Below are 14,116 nucleotides of genomic sequence, written 5' to 3' on the forward strand. Positions count from 1 at the left end.
GGGTAGATCCCATCTGGCCCAGGGGACTTATCCACCTTAATATTCTTCAAATGCCTAACACCTCCTCTTTTTTGATCTCAACATGATCCAGGCTATCTACACACTCTTCCCTAGACAAATCGACCGCTAAGTCCTTCTCTTTGGTGAATACTGATGAGAAGTACTCATTTAGTATCTCTCCCATTTCTTCTGGCTCCGCACACAGATTCCCACCTCTGTCCCTGAGTGGGCCTACCCTTTCCCCGGCTACCCTCTCCCTGGCTACCCTCTTGCTTTTTACATATGTATAAAAGACCTTGGGATTTTCCTTAATCCTGGTTGCCAATGACTTTTCATGACCCCTTTTAGCCCTCCTGACTCCTTGCTTAAGTTTCTTCCTACTTTCTTTATATTCTCCACGAGCTTCATCTGTTCCCAGCCTTCTAGCCCTTAAGAATGCTTCCCTTTTCTCTTTGACTAACCTCACAATATCCTTTGTTATTCAAGGTTCCGGAAACTTGCCATACTTATCCTTCATCCTAGCAGGAACATGCCAGTCCTGAATTCTTATCAACTGACATTTGAAAGGCCCCCACATGTCAGTTGTTGATTTGCCCTCAAACATCCGCCTCCAGTCTAGATTCCTCAGTTCCTGCCTAATATTGTTATAATTAGCCTTCTCCCAATTAAGCACCTTAACCAGAGGACTCCTGTTATCCTTATCCACCAGTACCTTGAAACCTACTGAATTATGGTCACTTTTCCCGAAATGCTCCCCTACTGAAATTTCGACCATCTGGCCAGGTTCATTCCCTAATACCAGGTCCAGTATTGCCCCTTCCCTAGTTGGACTATCCACATATTGTCTCATGAACCCCTCCTGGATGCACCTTACAAATTCTACACCATCCAAACCCCTAGCACTAAGTGATTCCCAGTCAATATAGGGAAAGTTAAAATCACCCACAACAACCCTATTGCTTTTACATCTTTCCAAAATCTGCCTACATAACTGTTCCTCAATCTCCCGCTGACAATTGGGAATAGTAAACCCCCAACATTGTGACTACGCCCTTCCTATTCCAGAACGCTACCCATATTGCCTCGTTGCATGAGCCCTCCGAGGTGTCCTCCTGTCGTACAGTGTCCTCCTTAACCAGCAGGTGCAATCTAAGGAGCCTTGGTGAATTCCTACAATGCATCTTGTACATGATGCACACTGCTGCTACTGTGCGTCAGTGGTGGAGGGAGTGAAGCCAATCAAGTGGGCTGCCTTGCCCTGGGCGGTGTCAATTTTCTTGAATGTTGCGGGAGCTGCACTCATTCAGGCAAGCGGGGAATATTCCATCACACTCCTGACTTGTGTCTTGTGGACAGGCTTTGGGGAGTCTGGAGGCAAGTTATCGGTCACAAGATTCCTAGCCTCTGACCTGCTCTTGTAGCCACAGTATTTAAACGGCTAGTCCAGTTCAGTTTCTGGTCAATGGTAACCAGGATATTGATAGTCAGATTCAGTGATGGCAATGCCCTTGAACATCAAGGGCCAATGGTTTGATTCTCTCTTGTTGGAGATGGTCATTGCCTGCCACTTGTGTGGCATGAAGTTTATTGTCACTTGTCAGCCTAAGCCTGGATATTGTCCAGGTCTTGCCGCATTTGGGCATGGACTGCTTCAGTATCTGAGGATTCATGAATGGTGCTGAGCATTGCACAATCATTAGCGAACATCCCCACTTCTGACCTTATGATGGAAGGAAGATGTGTGGACCTAGGACACTACCCTGAGGAACTCCTGCAGTGATGTCATGGAACTGAGCTGGATGACCTCCAACAACCACAATCATTTCCTTTTGTGCTAGGTATGACTCCAACCAGTGCAGAGTTTTTCCCCCGATTCCCATTGACTCCAGTTTTGCTACGACTCCTTGATGTCACACTCAGTCAAATGTGGCCTTGGTGTCAAGGGCAGTCACTCTCACCTCACGAGTTCAGCTGTTCTGGCCATATTTCAACTAAGGTGGTAATGAGGGTCAGGAACTGAGTGGCCCCGGTGGAATCAAAATTAGGCATCAGTGAGCAGGTTATTGCTGAGCAAGTGCTGCTTGATAGCACTGTTCAAGACCCATCCCATTACTTTACTGATGATCGAGAGTAGACCGATGGGGCAGTAATTGGCCAGGTTGGATTTGTCCTGCTGTGTGCACAGGACAGACCTGGACAATTTTCTACATAGCTGGGTAGACGCCAGTGTTGCAGCTGTCCTGGAACAGCTTGACGAGGAGCACGGCAAGTTCTGGAGCACAAGTCTTCAGTACTATTGCCAGAGTATTGTCAGGGTCCACAGCCTCTGCACCATCCAGTGCCTTCAGCCATTTCTTGATGTCACGTGGAGTGAATTGAATTGCCTGAAGACCAGCATCTGTGATGCTGGGGACCTCCAGAGGAGGCTGAGATGGATTATCCACGTGGCACTTCTGGCTGAAGTTTGCACCAAATGCTTCAGCCATATCTTTTGCACTGATGTGCTGGGCTCCCCCATCATTGTGGTTGGGGGCATTTGTGGAACCACCTCCTCCAGTGAGTTGTTTAATTGTCCAGTACCATTCATGACTGGATGTGGCAGGACTGCAGAGCTTAAATCTGATCCATTGGTTGTGGGATCACTTAGCTCTGTCTATCATTTGCTGCTTATGCTGTTTGACATACAAGTAGTCCTGTGTTATAGCTTCACCAGGTTGACACCTCATTTTTAGGTATGCCTGGTGCTGCTGCTGGCATGCCCTCCTGCACTCTTCACTGAATCAGGGTTGATCCCCTGGCTTGATGGTAATGGTAGAGTGGGGGATATGGCAGTCCATGAGGTTACAGATTACATTCGAGTGCAATTCTGCTGCTGCTGATGGCCCAGAGTGCCTCATGGATGCCCAGTCTTGAGTTGCTAGATCTGCTCAAAATCTATCTCATTCAGCACAGTGGTAGTGCCACATAACACAATGGAGGGTATCTTCAATGTGAAGGTGGGGCTTCATCTCCACAATGACTGTGTGGTGGTCATTCCTACCAATACTGTCATGGACAGATGCAAGCAGATTGGTGAGGATGAGGTCAAGCATGTTTTTCCTTTTTGTTGGTTCCCTCACCACCTGCCGCAAATTCAGTCGAGCAGCTATGTCCTTCAGGACTTGGCCAGCTCGGTCAGTAGTGGTGCTACTGAATCACTCTTGGTGATGGACATTGAAGTCCCCCACCCAGAGAACATTCCGTCACCCTCAGGGCTTCCTCCAAGTGGCGTTCAACATGGAGGAGCACCGAGTCATCAGCTGAGGGAGGGGAGTATAAAGCAATCAGCAGGAGGTTTCCTTGCCCATGTTTGACCTGATGCCATGAGACTTCATGGGGTCCAGAGTCAATGTTAAGGACTCACAGGGCAACTCCCTCCTGACTGTATACCACTGTGCTGCCACCTCTGCTGGGCCTGTCCTGCCGGTGGGACAGGACATACCCAGGGATGGTGATGGTGGCATCTGGGACATTATCTGTAAGGATGACTATGTCAGGCTGTTGCTTGACTAGCCTGAGACAGCTCTCCCAATTTTGGCACTAGCCCCCAGATGTTAGTAAGGAGGACTTTGCAAGATCGACAGGGCTGAGTTTGCCATTGTTGTTCCCGGTGCCTAGGTCGATGCCAGGTGGTCCGTCCGGTTTCATTCCTATTTTGAAACTTTGTAGCAGTTTGATACAACTGAGTGGCTTGCTAGGCATTTCAGAGTCAACCATATTGCTGTGCATCTGGAGCTACATGTAGGCCAGGCCAAGTAAAGGCAGCAGATTTCCTTCCCTAACGGACATTAGTGAACCAAATGGGTTTTTACAACAGTTGACAATGGTTTCATGGTCATCATTAGACTTTTAATTCCAGATTTTTATTGAATTCAAGTTTCACAATCTGCTGTGGAGGGATTCGAACCCAGGTCCCCAGAGCATTACCCTGGGTCTCTGGATTAGTAGTCCAGTGACAAAACCACTATGCCATCGCCTCTTGTTCAGACCACATTACGTCAACAAAGGTCTTATCTGTAGTGCGGGAGTCACAAATTTATGGCGCAGACAAAGGCTCTTGAAGGATGGACAAGGTCTGTAAAACTGTCATGATGCTAAGTTATTTAAATGTCCAGCCCTTTTTTTAAAAAAAGAAAAACACAGCTGCCGGTGTCAGAGTTTAAAAACCTCTTTGCTAGCAGTTATAATAGCTATTTGCTGACATTGCCTTAAGGTCTCTCTATGAATGCTTGGCTGATTTCCACAAACTATAATTATCTCAGCAGGGCGCTCCAAGTTCACAGTTTGATTAACAGCTCAAAGAGGTTATTAAAGAATTAGCTATCTTTGATGTGGGGTTTAGGAAAAGAAGTTTTTTTTAAATAAGAGACCAACCACTTGAGAATTAAACGTTTTGAATATATTTTCATAAATGGAAGGTTTTTTTATATATATAACGAAGGCTAAATTAGATATTTAGACCTTTTAATACTCGCTTGGTCGTACAGAACTTGAACATGGCTGGAAGAGAGACATGTTATCAAAGCTTTTCATCTTGCACCCATCGGGACAGGCCCACGAATACCTACTTTCAAAGGGAGCAACAATTTATACTGCATGAGAAACAGGGTGCTGATTGGTTAGCAAGTGGACTTGGATTGGTCAGGGTGTTGCCATGGAGAATGCATGAGGGAACAGTGTCCCCCAAGCTTTTGTTTGATTGAAAAAGGTGCAAGTTCATTTTGCCTGCAGGTGACTGGATGTTGTGTGTATATATGTAGCTTCTAGTAAGTGTTCACAAAGATTGAAACTATTCAGGATTACGGGAGTGGTGAAGTATGTAACGAGGACGATTTACGCAGAGCTGCTACGGTTTGAAGGTAGGAAATGGGTAGGTTACCAGAACTGCTCAGCAATTCACTCATCCCTCACATCTCTTACTGCAAGATGTTGAGGTGATCCTCTTTCTCCTGCTTCCTTGCCTACTCACCCCCCACTCTTTCTTATCTGATGCGGACTGCTGCTGCTGCCGCCATCTCCTCCGAATGTAGATATTCCTATTTGGTTACACGGTTCAGGATTCAACAAACCACTATGATATGGGAGATTTATTGTGAGCCATATTGTCAGGATGCCTGAGTCTTGCCCAGACACCTGAGCTTCTGCTTCAGTAGTTTAACCATCCTGGTGGTTCCATGGTATAGATTATTCCTATGTTTCTGGCGGTGTTGCAGAAGCCATGTGTGGACTGGAGATGCTTTGTCATTCTGTCAGGTTGGTGGAAGTGCAGGGTGATTGAGTCTTGTGGGATAAAAGCCATCATGAAAGCTGCCTGGGTACTTTTCACAAACTCATAATCACACTCATGTGGCCCTAGAATTGATGTACATTAACAGAGTGGTAGTTCTTTCTATTAATGAATCTTGCTGGCTAGCGTTCTGGTGCTCAGACAGTAATGTGTCCATGACATCAGGACACAAAGGAAAAAAAAGTCACAGTGTAAATATCAAAGTTCTCTCATGTTGCCAACTGAAATTAATGGGGAGGCGATATATTGGTTAGCTCTGGTAAACAGGACATTAGTGAGTGACCTGCATAATGCAGCTATGTACTGCCAACTGGGAGTTGTCCTCTGTAGCAGATTGGAGGGAACCAGGTGAAAGTAGTTAAGGGTTGTGGTGACTTTTAGAACCACTGGCATGCATGGCCTTCTTGTTCAACAGATATTGTAGAGATCGTGAAGAGCTAGCCTAGAGAAGTGCAGCCTAGGGGGTTGGGGGGAGGGAGTGTAGGGCATAGAGATCACAAGGGCCAGGGCAGGGGGATTGATGGTGAGATCAGAAGAGTTGGAAACAGTGAAAGAATTGGGCATGGTGGGGGGCAGGAGTGGAATATTTGATCATGCCCAGACTGGTGAGGCAAGTAGGTGGAGTGGATCCAGCAGTCCTTGCCTGCCTTTAGCCAGCAAATTTCCAAAAAGCCAGAAAACTCAGTCAGCCAGGGTTAAATTTCAAATGAGGTATACAGCTTCCTGGAAGTGGGTAAGCTGCCCACCCTGTCCTGCTTCCATTAAAAAATGGCTGTGGGCTGGTTGGAATCAGGATTCTTTTTTCTTTGAACACAGTGCTCACCACCATCCTCTCATGGGCAATTAGGGATGGGCAATAAATGCTGGCCTAGCCAGCAACACCCATATCCCATGAACAAATCAAAAATATAAATTTTAACATCTCACCTGTTTTTTGGGGGTGAAAATTCCACACCCCTCCCCACCCCCATTGTTAGGGCAGCATAGAAGGATCGTTACTTTGCCTGTCAGTATTATATCTGACCTAGAAATGATGTGGCTGAAATGAGTGAAACAATATTTACTTGATACTCCTCATTTGGATGATCATAAAATAAATCTGAAGAATGTCATTACTAGCCCAGTTAAAGGTCAATGAATTACTGGAAAGGATTTATCTAATTTAGTAAGTTAAACTAAGCTTACTAAAGTAAAGCCCAACAAAACAAGTTAGAGTGTGTTGTGAAGAAAATAACTGGGAATTTGAATAAAGCATGGGACAGAAAATTCTTCCAATGAGTGAAATGGTTTTTTTTCCTCTTCCCCAGAAGTTTTACTAAATTGCATTTGCATGAACATTTTCACATTCAAAAATGAAGGCAAGGCAATGGCTAAGGTGAACAGAGAGGTAAGTCATGCACTAGAAACTGCAGGAGAACCAGAGTGCAATGCTCCACCTTGTAATAAGAGTGCATTTTTACTTTTCACATTCAAGGTATGAATTAGATGACTAATTAATGCAACATTGCTTCAATTTATCAATCCAAAATTAAAAAAAATCCAAAATATTCATCACTATTAGTTTTAATCAATTAATCTTTGGTCTATATTGGTTATCCTTTCCTTTCTTCCACTCCCAGTTATCTGACAAGTACTGAACTGCAAGAAAGATAATTAACTGCAGTGTACAGATGAGATTGATTATTTCTCCAATGTAAAGACTTAGTCTGTACCTGTGCAACCATCACTGCGTGTCTGAGCTTCAGGCCCCAGGTTGTCAGCATTTTTTTCCTTTCCTAAAACATAAAAAAGTATTAATCTCAAACTCTAAATATAATTATGATTAAAACAGTGTATCTTTCTGCATCCTGATAAACATGCAAAGCCAAGATGAAATGCATAAATTTCCAACCAACTTCCCAGGCACTGCATCAAAACTACCATCTATCCCACTGTGTTCCTTATACTTACAATGCACTGGTACAGAGCAAATATTCAACCGCATTAGATTTTAAGATCAGAGTATTAAAATTCTAAATAGTGATGATCACCAAGTCAAAGTGGCACAGTGGAGCACTGACAAAACAATGTGGCAGTAAGATCTACAAATTAAACTCCCACACTGCTATACTTAAATGAGATAGGGAAAATTACACAACACACGGATTAGTCTGGGAGAAGGGGTAAAAACAGCTTTATACAATTACACTGCAACCTGGGTGAGCAATGGCTAATGCAATCAGTTAACGTCAAAAATGCTTGAAATCGGTTTGAACAGTTTAGGTAAACACAATTTATTTTGTTAAGTACTACCATAATTACAAACTAGTGCATCATTTGAATTTTTTTTGATGTTTATATTTTTAAGCCTTTATAGATGTAAAATAGGGTTCTATTTCTCTGGTGCAAAACCCATGAGATAAATGCAGTTGTAAAGCATTTCAAGCACACAGGAACTTAAGTGAAAGTATGCAGAGATACGTAGCTATTTTGTAATCTTCATAACATTAGATTAAGATGACAATGACTTAACCCGGAAACCCGCTTCCTGAGGTAGGCTCATCTGAAACCATTTCACTCCAGCTGCTTCCTTCTTTTATGCCTTTAAGGTGAAAGCATGAAAGACAGCACTGAGTTCAAGCTAAAGGAAGTTCGTTTTGAGACTTATTAACTGTAAGCCTTCTGCTTTAAGACTAAATTATCTTATTTTCTCAATAATTAACAACTGGATTTTTTTTTTCAAATGTTCTCAGGATATTATTCCCTTTGTTGCCCTTATGGTGAGTCTGGGCCTTATCAAACTACTGCAGTCCATATTCTTTATAGTAGTTTGTTATGCCTAAACGGCTTGCATTAGAGTACAAAGAACAATCCCATTATGACGATCAGACAGCTTCACGGTTAATTTTACTAATTATACAGCCTTTATTTCCAGTTTTTTTTAAAAATTCAAGTTCTCAAGCCACCACGGTGGGCTTTAAATACTCATTCTCCAGATTCTGATTCGCAAGTCCAGTAATATAACTACCACAGTACAGAGTCAATTGCATCTAAATCAATTGGAAAAAAAAACAAAGAAAAAAGATGCACATAGTTTCCAGTATGTTAGAACATGAATCAAAACATGATTTATTTTGAGGCCAATGGCAACATTTCAGAATAGATTTTGAATATGCTCTTTTTTGTTCCACACGCTTTGCAACATTATAGTCATTTCTCAAAGTGCCAAAAATATAAATACTTGGAATTTCTGAAGACACAGCAGTGGCCATATTTACTGTGCCAGCTTAACTGAAATGCAACAGTGAAATGCCATGCAAGTGCCTTTTATGCCTCCCACAAAGTTTCCACATGTGTCATTAAAAATAACACTTCTTTCATTGGTGTGTGAACTATATTCATGCCAGGTAACTTCAAGAATTACTCTATTTGTTTCTGTAACACAAGTTGAGAGTGCCTATTATGGAAGAATGGCATGGAAATGTTTCAATTTATTGGCATAACTACTTTACAATCAACATTTAAAGCCCTAATAGGTTATTGGTGGTCACTAACAAATTGTCATAATGCTTAATGCAAAGTACTTTTAAGTCAATGCTTTACAATTAGGTGCAGCCTGATCAAAGAACGTGTTCCTATTATCTTTGACTCAATATTACAAAGATGAGCTCCTTTATGGCAAACAGCACCCTCTAGAGCAGTGAGATGTGGCTAGGCTTTCAGTCCAAGCAGAACATGCTATTACTTAAGGAGCAGACTTCCATATTTACAGGAGGATTCCAACAGCTATTCTCTGTCAACTCAAACTTATACAAGAAAAATAAGCAACAGAACTTCCCCATTGTGTTTCTCCAGTCTTTAGAACTCCTCCCCGAGATGGAATGATTGTACAGAACCTTTATCCTAGCCTACCAAAGGGAAATGCAGATGTAACTGCACAGGGCAGGGTTGTTAGGATAAGCATTAGACTTATGGTTTGCTCATTGGCACTTCTGTAACATTCTACACGTCTGGATATGGAGAGGGTGTTTCCTCTCATTGAAAAATCTAGAACTAGGGGTCACTGTTTACAAATAATGGGTTGCCCATTTAACACAGATGAGACAAAATTTTTTCACTCAGCGGGTTGAGTGCCTTTGGAACTCTCTTCCTGAAAAGGTGGTGGAAGTGGAGTCTTTGAATATTTTTAAGGCAGAGGTGGATAGATTCTTGGTAAGCCAAGGGGTGATAGGTTATCAGGGGTAGGTGGGATATAGGTTTCAGGTTACTATCAGATAGATCAGCCATGATATTATTAAATGATGGAGCAGGCTCGAGAGACCAATGGCCTATTCCTGCTCCTTGTTCGCGTGCTACCAGAAGGCATCATCGGGTTGAACTTCATGAGGCATGTGGCCTTATTGATGTTTTAAAGCTACATTCCTTATGCCACCCAAGAAAAAGCTGAAATAATCTGGAATTGCAGGAATTGGTACCAATAGTCTGAGCTGCAAAAGATGGATTGCAAAAAACAATTTATACTTATACAATGCCTTTAACGTAATGAAACACCCCAAGGCTTTAAAGGAGCATTATAAAACAAAATATGACAGAGCCACAAAGGAGATATCAGGTCAGATGAAAAAGCTTGGTCAAAGAAGGTTCTAAGAGCGTCTTAAAGGAGAAAAGGTAGAGAGGCAGCAAAGTCTAGGGAATAAATTCCAGAGCTTGGGGCTGAGGCAACTGAATGCACAAGAGGTTAAAATTAGAGGAGCGCAGATATTTTTAGAGGATTGTGGAGTTGGAGGAGATTACAAAGATAGGGAGGGACAAGGCCATGCAGGGATTTGAAAACAAGGCATGAGATTTTTAAAATCAAAATGCTGCTTGACCAGGAGCCAATCTAGGTCAGCGAACAAAGGGGTTATAGGGGAATGGGACCTCGCTCCTGTGTCTTAACTCGCACTAAGTTTTGGATGGCATCAGAATGCAGAAGTTGGGGTCCAGCCAAGAGTGCAGCGTAATAGTCAAGTCTTGAAGTAACAAAGGCACGGGAGAGGGTTTCAGCAGCGACTGGGCTGAGACAGGGTGAAATCGAGAGATGTTGATGGAGATGGAAACAGGCGGTCTTGAGAAGTCTCATCTCAGGATCAAATGTGACACCAAGGTTGTGAACAGACTGGTTTAATTTCAGATTGTTGCCAGGAACAGGGATGGAATCTTTAGTTAGGGAACAGAGTTTTGTGCAGGGACCAAAAAAAATAGCTTCAGTCTTCCCAATATTTATTTGGAGGAAATATCTGCTCATCCAGTACTGGATATCAGATGAGCAGTGTGTTAATTTAGCAACAGTGGAGAAATCGAGAGAGGTGACGATGAGGCAGAGCTCGGTGTTATTAGCATACACGTGAAAAATAACACTGTGCCATCAGATTATATCACTAAGAACCTGCATGTAAATGAGAAATAAGAGGGGATCAAGGACTGATCCTTGGGGACACCAGAGGATATGCACCTGTGGAACCAATATGTTTCTGTGAATTTTATTTGATTTTGTCAAACTACAAGATAGTTGCTAGGTTACAGAATCAAACATGTGCGAACAACACCCAACATCGCAGGCAGACTAAATATTTAGACAAAATGACAAAAGCACAGTCCAGTTAAACTCAAAGCAATTTTATTGGGTCCTTCACGGATTTCATCAATTTTTTCCCCTCTTTTCTCCTGAGCAGTACACCTTCTTTCTGAAGTATGGTTCCATAGGTGCTCATTACCCTTCAAACCACTGCTCAATTAGATTTTTCTTCACAACACCTCAGTAGTAAATGTTTGAAACTGTTAAACTTCAGTTTAAGGAGCCCAAGGTATTTGGGGAATGATGGAGGGGGTAAAGAAAACAAAGGAGGGACATACAAACAAGGAGCAGGATGTCATTCAGCCCCTTGTGCCTGCTCCACCATTTAATTATATTGCCAATCTCATAGTAAACTGAAATCTATATCCCACCTACTGCTGATACGTATCACCCCCTTGCTTACCAAGAATCTATCCACCTCTGCCTTAAAAATATTCAAAGACTCTCTCTTCTTGAAAAGGTGGTGGAAGCAGAGTTCCAAAAAGCTCACGGCCCTCAGAAAAAGTATTGTCTCATCTCCTTTTTAAACGGGCTACTCATTTTTAAACAGTGATCCCTAGTTCCAGATTTTTCTACATCCACCCTTTCAAAACCTCTCAGGATCTTATATGTTTCAATCAAGTAATCCCTTACTCTTATAAACTCCAGCAATACGAGCCTAGTCTGTCCAGTCTTTCCTCAAGACAACCTATCCATACCAGTTATCAGCTTGGTAAACCTGCTCTGAACTGCTTCCAATGTATTTACATCCTTCTTTAAATAAGGTGACCAATGCTGTACACAGTACTCCAAGTGTGGTCTCATTAGTACTCTATACAACTGAAGCATAACCTCCCTGCTTTTGTATTCAATTCCCCTCACAATAAATGATAACATTCTATTAGCTTTTCTGATTACTTGCTGTACTAGCCTTTTGTGATTCATGCACCTCAGAGCTCTGCAATCTCTCACCATTTAGATAATATGCTTGTTTTTAATTCTTCCTGCCAAAATGGACAATTTCACATTTTCTCCACATGATACTCCATTTGCCAGGTCTTTGCCCACTCACTTAACCTAGCAATATCTTTTTGTAGTCTCCTTATTCACAATTTATTTTCCTACCTATCTTTGCGTCATCAGCAAATTTGGCAACAATCCCTTCAATCAAGTCATTTACATAAATTGTCAACAGTTGAGGTCCCAGAAAAAAAAGTAACCCATCCTCACATACATTTCCAGCACAGCTGAATTCAATGAACCAAATACAGATTGGAGATAGCTTTATGGATCAAATATTCATGGATAAAGATGTAGAGGCATTGATTAACTGCATAAATTTCTCAAGTTTTATTTTTTGATGGCACAAGGAGGAATAACAGAGGATAAATAGCATCTGACAGGACAAAGCTCATACATGATCTGTAACTAATAATTATTTTAAATATTTAATTTTCAATGCAATCAATTTAACTGCAAGAAGAAAGTATTCCAAACTAATCCTTTAATAAATCTCTTTCACACAGCAAACTGGTGAATCTCATTTGGTTTTAGGAACTCAGTTGAGTGTGTGCGCTATTTCATGTTGCACTGTACTAATCGAATGTAATTAAAATGGCATTTTTTTTCAAACAAATTAGTCATACCAGTGGCCTGGATTATTATTTAGTTTGGATATGCATTATTTCAGTTTTTTATTTTTAATTTTATCTTTCAGAATCCAAAGGAAGATAGCAGAAAATACTTCAGGTTACAATGGTTTTAAGATGCAGGAGCAGTGGGAGGAGTAGAAGTGTGTTGGGTTAACTGCTGGTGAAATAATCCATTTGGTATTGAAATGATGGGAGATGGATTCCAGTATATGAAGTATTGGAGTGGTCTGTTGAGAATGTGAAAGCAGCGGAAAGAAATCTTGGGGTCTGAGAGCACTGGGTTGGTGTTGTGACACCAATGCATATAGAGCGGTTTTGTTGACGGGATGCCGTCACCCATCATTTCAATACCGAATGAATAATTTCTCCAGCAGTTCATCCAACAAGTTTCTAATTATGATGGAAGGAAGGTCATTGAGCCGAGGACGCTACCCTGAGTAACTCCTGCATTGATGTCCTGAAGCGGAGATAACTGACCTCCAACAACCACAACCATCTTCCTTTGTGCTAGGTATGACTCCATATACCCAGCACAAAGGAAGATGGTTTGGTTGTTGGAGGTCAGTCATCTCAGATCCAGGACATCAATGCAGGAGTTCCTCAGGGTAGTGTCCACAGTCCAAACAGTTTTAGCTGTTTCATCAATAACTTTCCTTCCATCATAAGATCAGAGGTGGGGATGTTCGCTGATGATTGCACAATATTCAGCACCATTCGCAAATCCTCAGATACTGAAGCAGTCCATGTCCAAATGCAGCAAGACCTGGACAATATCCAGGTCTGGGCTGACAAGTGGCAAGTAGCATTCACGCCACACAAGTGTCAAGCAATGACCATCTCCAACAAGAGAGAATCCAACCATCACCCCTTGATGCTCAATGGCATCACCGAATCCCCCACTAACAACATCCTGGGGGTTACCATTGACCAGAAACTGAACTGGGCTAGCAATATAAATACTGCAGCTACAAAAGGTCAGAGGCTAGGAATCGTGCGGCGAATAACTCACTTCCTGACTCCGCAAAACCTGTCTACCATCTACAAGGCACAAGTCAGGAGTACGATGGAATACTCCCCACTTGCCTGGATGAGTGCAGCTCCCACAACACTCAAGGATCTTGGCACCATCCAGGAGAAAGCAGCCCACTTGATTGGCACCACATCCACAAACATTCACTCCCTCCACCTCAGACACAGTAGCAGCGTGTACCATCAAAAAGATGCACTGCAGGAATTCACCAAGTCTCCTTCGACAGCACCTTCCAAACCCACGACCACTAACATCTAGAAGGACAAGGGTAGCAGATCAATGGGAGCACCACCACCTGGAAGTTCCCCTCCACGTCACTCACCATCCTGACTTGGAAATATATTGCCATTCCTTCACTGTCTCTGGGTCAAAATCCTGGAACTCCCTTCCTAAAAGCACTGAGGGTGTACCTACACCACACGGACTGCAGAGGTTCAAGAAGGCAGCTCACCACCACCTTCTCAAGGGCAACTAGGGATGGGCAATAAATGCTGGCCCAGCCAAAGCCCACATCCCGTGAATGAATAAAAAAC

The 14,116-nt window shown here is 42.5% G+C and overlaps 1 protein-coding gene across 3 annotated transcripts in view; it reads right to left on the reverse strand.

Moving 5' to 3' along the window:
- Positions 1-14,116, reverse strand: part of zeb1b (zinc finger E-box binding homeobox 1b) — a 189,144-nt gene that overhangs the window by 66,579 nt on the left and 108,449 nt on the right. For 2 of the 3 annotated variants that reach the window (XM_078537704.1, XM_078537719.1), the window contains exon 3: positions 7,039-7,101. The exons of the other annotated variant lie outside the window; for it this stretch is intronic. In XM_078537704.1, coding sequence (XP_078393830.1) covers positions 7,039-7,101 — 63 coding nt within the window. The remainder of the gene's footprint in view (positions 1-7,038; positions 7,102-14,116) is intronic. 3 annotated transcript variants of the gene reach the window in all.

Source organism: Cetorhinus maximus, chromosome 3 (genome assembly GCF_964194155.1).
Source record: "Cetorhinus maximus chromosome 3, sCetMax3.hap1.1, whole genome shotgun sequence".
Taxonomy (NCBI): domain Eukaryota; kingdom Metazoa; phylum Chordata; class Chondrichthyes; order Lamniformes; family Cetorhinidae; genus Cetorhinus; species Cetorhinus maximus.